The sequence below is a fragment of the Sinocyclocheilus grahami genome, unplaced genomic scaffold, assembly GCF_001515645.1.
Source record: "Sinocyclocheilus grahami isolate Dianchi unplaced genomic scaffold, SAMN03320097.WGS_v1.1 scaffold22.1, whole genome shotgun sequence".
In the NCBI taxonomy this organism is placed as follows: Eukaryota; Metazoa; Chordata; class Actinopteri; order Cypriniformes; family Cyprinidae; genus Sinocyclocheilus; species Sinocyclocheilus grahami.
The window spans coordinates 1,259,001-1,266,804 of NW_015505201.1; the positions used below are offsets into that span (position 1 = coordinate 1,259,001).

Consider the following 7,804-nt stretch of genomic DNA (forward strand, 5'->3'; position numbering starts at 1 on the left):
TGACAAAGATGGATGAAAGAAAGAAAGAAAGAAAGAAAGAAAGAAGATGGACAGAAGAAAGACAAAGGAGGAGAGAAAGAAAGACAGACGGATGAAAGAAAGAAAGCGACAGGCAGATTGATGAAAGAAAGAAAGACAGACATACAGAAGGATGAAAGAAAGAAGGACAGATGGATGAAAAAGAAAGAAAGAAAGATGGACAGTAGAAAGACAAGAAAAGAAAGAAAGAAAGAAAGAAAGAAAGAAAGAAAGACAAGCGATGAAAGAAAGACAGACAGATTGATGAAAGAAAGAAAGAAAGACAGACAGAAGGATGAAAGAAAGAAAGAAAGAAAGAAAGAAGACGGACAGAAGAAAGAAAGACAAGGGAGGAGAGAAAGAAAGACAGACGGATGAAAGAAAGAAAGCGACAGACAGATTGATGAAAGGATGAAAGAAAGAAAGACATAATTGAGAACACAATCAAAGGAAAAGCAGTGAATATGAAAGCAGGAGTGTAATGGGAGACAGACAACACTGAGCAAGGATTTCAAAGTGTCGGGGTCACCCTCTGCTCCGCTACCGGGCCCCGGGGGACCCCCACATCGCCCAGATATGACTGACATGTGTCGGCTTCATGTGTCAATCTAACAGAGCGTGAGAGAGACTGATGAAAACTATGTCTGGCACTTCTTATATAGGCTGTGAAAATATGTAAACTATTTCTTTTCTACCATCTGCGAAGCTATTCTGCGCTTGAACGACAGACATAAACGTGTCATGTCACAGCTGATGTGGGCGTCACTGTTTATGTTGATCGTGATAATAATAGCACACCGCTGAGAGTCACGGTGACTAACCCCATTATCACACTAACTACAGTGTTCAAGAGAGAGATACAGAACTCAAAGCATTTTTTCCGGATTAATTTTTGTTAGAGTGCGTGTGTTGATGACTACTGAAGCATGGAGCATACAGTGGCTCCGTGCCAATAATACCCACTTGCTCTTTTCTTGCTGAGATAATATCACAAAATAAAAATAAAAAAACTAATGTCTTAATACTTCATGTCCCCTAAACGTATTTGGACATTTACGGCTTACTTAAAAACGGCATTACATTAGACTTTGAAAAAAGTAGTATCCATAAATAAATAAATTGAAACAAACAAATAAATACAAACATTTCTTGGAACATATTTAAGTTTTGGGTTGTTGTTTTAGAAAGGTCAATACAAACAAACAAACAAACAAATAAATAAATAAATAAACAACTAAATAAATAAACAAATAAACAAATAAATAAATAAATAAATAAATTGTATTTATTTATAATTACATTTTTATTTATTTTTTTTGGAAGGTTGTTTTAGTAGCGGTCAGTTCCCTTAAAGGGATTCACTAAGTGTCACAGTGGTTTTATACATTATACTCATTGCTTTATTTAAAACCTATCAAACTTCTTTTTGTGAAATATTTTGCCTTTCTATTTTTTTTTAAAAGTATGCAAATACTTCCTGGGGCCACTTCATTCAACAAAAACAAATTATTCTAAAACGCTGTCAAAGAATCTACAGAGTTACCATCTTTAGCCAGTCCAAACATCTTTCATGCAGAATATGTTGACCAAGTAGCAGTAATTTTTATAAACAGGAAAGGAAGATTTATACAAGTTCCTGCCTGTCCCACCCAAATCCCTCCCTCACCCTGAAACACACAGGGAATGCCAGTTTTACGAAACATGTAACATATGACACAAAACAGATGTATGATGATCGCAAAAAACAGATACTCTGTCATATTATCCCTTGAAAAGCATCTATGTGATGCAAAACAAGCATTGCATTACTAAAAATCTATGTTTGAAAGGAAAACCTTTTTTATTCCAAGTCTAAGTCAATTAGGAGCCAAAAAAAGCAGCAGAATTTGTGAAACATGTCAGGCAGTCAATTCCCCCATAACGCCACTGTGGGACAGGCAATGTACCGTCTCGGCAAACATTTTTCCTTTCCCTTTTCTCCTTCTCATTTTTCACTCGTGTGTTTTCACTTGGACAGTAAATCATCTTTTTGTTATTCGCATTACAAATGGAGGTCAAGCGAGAACACAGATCTGCCGTATGAAGAAATCATTGCTGAATCCTTCAAGATTACAAGCACATGACACGAATACCAACTGCTTGAGATACGCATTGGATGCGAGTGCTGAACGTGCTACAGTAGGCTGAACTCTCCGGTATATCTGGTAATGGTTGGAACAAATAAAAACCATTATCTTTCTGATCCGCCAGACAGGAAATATCTCTATGAACTCTCACTCTGTAGACACAAACAAACATCAGATGGCATGCTAGCACTCCTGATAACCATTACACACACTTACTGAAGTCACATCCCCGCTGAAAACACCAGCATGACTGATCATAAGCATTTGCTGTGTTTTGGATGCTGGTTCCCGACATGCTTTGTTGGTGTGATGGCGTCCCCACTAGGCTGCTAAACTAGCGGGGTTGGACTACTACCGTTTAAAAGTTTGGGGTCAGTAAGATATAAAGAAAAAAAAAAAAAGGAATACTTTTCATTCAACAAGGGTGCATTAAATCGCCAAAAAATGACAGTAAAGGCATTTTAATTGCTACAAAAAATATTTCAAATAAATAAAAAGTCCTTTTGATGTTTTTGAGCTCATTTCCACCACATTCTTTTTTTTCAGGATTAAAACAAACATAAATAAATAAATAAAATAAATATTTGTAATAATAATAATAATAAGGCTATAGCGACTTTTATAAATTAACATTGCATAAAAAAAAGTCAATTTATGGATAAAATGTTGCAATTACCTTTTTTTATTTTTTATTCCGGGGAGTGGGGGGAACAGAATTGTGAGATGTAAGCTCAGAATTTAGAGAAAAAAAGTCAGAATTGCTAGATGTAACCTTGGAAATGTGAGAAAAATATCCAGAATTATATTTATGTCTCACAATTCTGACTTTTTTCTACAGTCAAAACTGCAAGAAAAAAGTCAGAATTGAGAGATAAAAAAGTTTCTATTATATTTTTTTTATGATTTATTCCAGTGTAGAAGAAAAAAAAAAGAATTGCGAGATGTAACCTAGAATAAAAATCAGAATTTAAATTTATTTTAAATTCAGATTTAAATGAATAAATAAAATTCACAATTTCATTTTTTATTCTGCCTATGGTGGAAACTGGTTTCAATAGACACTGTGCACTTTAGTAATGGCTGCTGAAAATTCAGGTTTACCATTACAGGAATCAATTACATTTAAAAAAAATATTAAAATAGAACATTTATTTTAAATTGTAGTAATATTTCAAAATAGTACTGCTTTTACCGTATTTTTGATTTAAAAAATGAAGCCTTGGTGTGAAAAAAAAACTAAAAAAACTTGAGCAAACAAATTAAGGCTTAAAGAAATTGATTGGATTTATTTATTCTTCCTCTTGCTTAAAACATATGCGTTGTGTACGAAATACCTATATGTAGCATAACTATCACAAACTCTGAGATTTTGGGTTCCATAACTACAGTAAGCTCAGTAATGATATTTGGTAATATATACACTACAGTACAATGCCTCTAAGATTACGGTTAGGTAGGCATACTAGATATTGTACTACAACTATAGGAGCCAAACAAGCTAATGAGCACTATTTCACTCTATTTCTATGGCAGAATGGACTGGATCTACCACAGTTTGCATGGTCTCACCTCAGGGAATGTAAGAGCAAGCTTTTTACTTAGCCGGCGGCGACGGCTCTGAATCCTGTTCTAATGAGAAATATGGAGAGGATTTCAGTGGAAACAGAAAGAGGGTAATTTATGGGTGCCAAAAACTGACTTAAGCCTCGAAAGAGACCACACTTGTTAACAATGCTGTTATTGTAAAACACGGTAATCCATCATAGATGAGAACGTTTGAAAGGAATAAAAGTGCATGCTATAAATCGATTCCCATCGTATAGGCCTTCCTACTGTTTGAACACAGTTATTTCGATCTCTGGCGAGCAGACCACATATGGCTGACATACTATGAGGGTTTGTTCAATTTCTGCACTGTCAAAATCAAATTAGCCCTTCCTGCAGTGTTCAAAGTCTCCTTGAAAGTCTCTCCAAAGTTCGTTCGAAGTGGTCGCTTTCTCTTAACTTTAGCCGACAAATTCAGTCATGTGTTTTGCACCGCTGGATGCTGGTAAAGCACTTTGAACTGTTTCCAGTAGATCTGGCACCCCATGGTTTAGGGGCTTGTGTTTGCATATCAGCACTGCTCGGGGTTAAGTACGGCATCCACGGTTCAGAGATTCAATCCATGCCTACGTGTCGCTCTCAATCAGCCTGCCGATCTGCGGCCGGACCAGATCGCATCTCAACATCTGTCCTTGAGAGATCAAGCCTTCAGATGTGATCAGAGTCGGCTCGCTAAATTAAAGTAAAACCGACCGGATCTCGCAGCCTGTTCCGCACATGGAGTCCGCTGGGAGCAATAACGCTGGCGTTTATGTTTGTAATGGCACATGCATTTAGTTCGTTTTTATACCTTTAACGATATAGATGGGCTCATTAAAAAAAGCATTGCTCGCGAGTTATGTTACGAGTTTGTTTTGGTAAAGTCTTTTCAAAGGCTTTTCCGTATGAACGATGGGGAGTGGAAGAAATCTCCAAGTCTTTGTCGTTTCCTTTAATGCAAAAGCTGGAGGATGGAACTTTGAGGCAAGATGGAAATATGTCATAACATTCGTTCTTACTGACGCCAAGGACAGAAATGTGTTCGGTGTGCTGGATTTGACTGGCTTGTGGACTGAAGTTAATATTCTCCATATATAAGACCTGGAGCTTTGTTATTTTAATGTCGATTTAACAGCAAACATCGTACTTCTCTGACCAAACATTTCAGCAATAACACTGACATGTTTCAGCACTTGCCCTAACTCACAAGCCAGGTGTCCTCAGGCACAGAAGAAATCTCTCAGAGTTACACATTAGGACTCAACAATAAGGATTTTTTTTCTGCTGGTTCGGTTGGAACCGTGTTTCATATTTTTTCCTGCCCTGTTAAAATGTACTGTTATACCCCCCCCACCCACACACACACACACATATATACATACAGTGGGGAAAATATTTATTTGATCCCCTGTTGATTTTGTAAGTTTGCCCACTTACAAAGAAATGAAGGGTCTGTCATTTTTATGGTAGGTTTATTTTAATGTAAAGAGACAGAATACCAACCAAAAAATTCAGAAAAAACACATTATATAAAGGTTAGAAATTGATTTGCATTTCAGTGAGTGAAATAAGTATTTGATCTCCAAGCAAAACATGACAGTACTTGGTGCAGAAACCCTTGTTGGCAAGCACAGAGGTAAGACGTTTTTTGTAGTTGGTCACCAGGTTTGCACACAATTCAGGAGGGATTTTGATCCACTCCTCTTTACAGATCCTCTCTAAATCCTTAAGGTTTCTTGGCTGTCGTTTGGCAACTCGAAGTTTCAGCTCCCTCCACAGATTTTCTATAGGATTGAGGTCTGGAGACTGGCTAGGCCGCTCCGTGACCTTAATGTGCTTCTTCTTGAGCCACTCCTTTGTTGCCTTGGCGGTATGTTTTTGGGTCATTGTCATGTTGGAAGACCCATCCATGACCCATCTTCAGTGTTCTGGCAATTGTATGTAAATGGTATATGCATAACAGTTTAAAAGTTTTGTTTTTTTATTGCTTTAAATGTAACATTGCAAAATTTTACTATAATTTTAAAAAGTAACGGTTTTCTATTTTAATATATTTTTTATGTTTTTAAAATGTATTCCTGATTATTATCAATGCTGAAAACTGTTGTCCTGCTTAATATTTTTGTAGAAACAGTGATAGTTTTTTCAGGATTTTTGAAGGAATAGAAGGTTAAAAAAATATTTATTTGAAATAGTCTAAAATAAATGTAGATTTCTTGTAATAATTTAAAAGTATTCGCTGATCAATTCATGAAAATAAAAAAAATACATTAGCAGGCTAGATAACGTTACCTTGGTTACATACTTCAATTAGCATAATCATATAGCATAAATACATCCCCCAAAACCAAATGTTTGATCTCACAATGGCCCGAGTCATCCTTATTGTCGAGCCCTGCACATGTATAACTCTTTGCGATTGCATTTTGAGCTTAAATCAGAGAACGTCTAAACGATTTTCAATCTACAGCCATCCAGACATAATATATTTAATGCATTTTACCTCCTTAACTTGAGAGACTGTCACGGTGGGCTGGGATTGTCTGAGACTGGGTGATGGACAGTGCTTTTACCATCCAGACCGAGGATAAACTTTGACCCTGAACACATACACGTGATCTCTTTTCTCTTTCACATTCTTTGTTTAAAAGATGAAATACAGACTGGCCTATGTGTGTGGCTGGATACCAGAATCAAAGGAACCTGCAAACAGACTGATATGTAAGAAGTGTAGTGGAGTTGCATTGAGAAACATGTATGCAGGTTTGTTGCCAGAAACACAGCATATTACTTCGGGCGATTTGCAAAGGTTATGTGCAAAGCTCACCCAGCAGAGGGGCTGTGTGCTCTGATCCAAAGGAAAAGCTATATGAGTGGCTGCTTACACACCGCAAATGCATGTTTATACATTTTAAATCTACAGCTTTACATATGAGGTCAGATACACTTGTCAATAATGATATGAGCTGAATCACTCGCAGATGCTTGATCTTCCCGTTTGTGTCATCGGATAGATAAATGTAATGTGCTATTAACTATAAAAATATATGAATAGAAGGAAAAAAGGGATAATATTAGGGCTGGGTATTGCAATACGTCAAAATTCAATGCATTACAATGAATTCCAATCGGAAAATTGAAACCGCACCAAACACCACATAAGAAAAAAATATCATGCTTTGATAAATCATAATTATGAAACATGACATACAAAATTTAAATAATGACATTTTAAGCCATAATTATGAAATGTTATGTAAGTAAATCTGACATAGTGAAAATTTGTTTCATAATGAAATTATTATTTTTATTCTTATACTTAAGGTTTTATATCTCATAATTATGACTTTGTATGCTATAATTATAACTACTTAATATGTCATAATTATGATTATTTGATCCTAATTTTTATATATAATTATGTTTTTTTTGTCATGATTCTTCATTAATTGAACTGTTGGAGATTAAATTAATACTGATACAACAACTTAAAGTATCAATGCGGTATTTATAGAAAAAAATCATCACGATTACATTAATATAAGATTATATTTGCAAAGCTCTAGATTACACCACCGTTCAAAAGTTTGAGGTCAGCAAGATTTTGATCGTTTGTGGTCTATTATGCTCAATAAGGCTGCATTTATTTGATCATAAATGCAATAAAACTGCAATATTGAGAAATATAATTACAATTTTAAATAAACATTATCCATTTTAATATATTTTAAAATATAATTTATTCGTGTGCATGCAAAGCTGAATTTTCAGCATTATTACTCGTCTTCAGTGTCACATGATCCTTCAGAAATCATTCTAAAATGCTGATTTGCTGCTTAAGAAACACTTATTATTATTATTATTATTATTATTAATGTTGAAAACAGTTGTGCTGATTAATATTTTTGTGGAAATTTGTGGAATTTTTTTTTTGTGATGAATAGAAAGTTCATATATTTTTTTTGTAAAATGCAAGTCTTTTTTTTGGTAACTTTTCATCAATTTAATGCACCTTACCAAATAAAAACAATATATAGTTTAATATATATGTATATATATGTGTGTATATATATATA

The 7,804-nt window shown here is 34.9% G+C and overlaps 1 protein-coding gene across 1 annotated transcript in view; it reads right to left on the reverse strand.

Moving 5' to 3' along the window:
* Positions 1-7,804, reverse strand: part of LOC107559841 (voltage-dependent calcium channel subunit alpha-2/delta-1-like) — a 108,768-nt gene that overhangs the window by 26,546 nt on the left and 74,418 nt on the right. The window contains exons 19-21 of the mRNA XM_016243846.1: positions 3,694-3,773; positions 1,668-1,685; positions 548-626 (exon numbers count right to left, since the gene is read on the reverse strand). Coding sequence (XP_016099332.1) covers positions 548-626; positions 1,668-1,685; positions 3,694-3,773 — 177 coding nt within the window. The remainder of the gene's footprint in view (positions 1-547; positions 627-1,667; positions 1,686-3,693; positions 3,774-7,804) is intronic.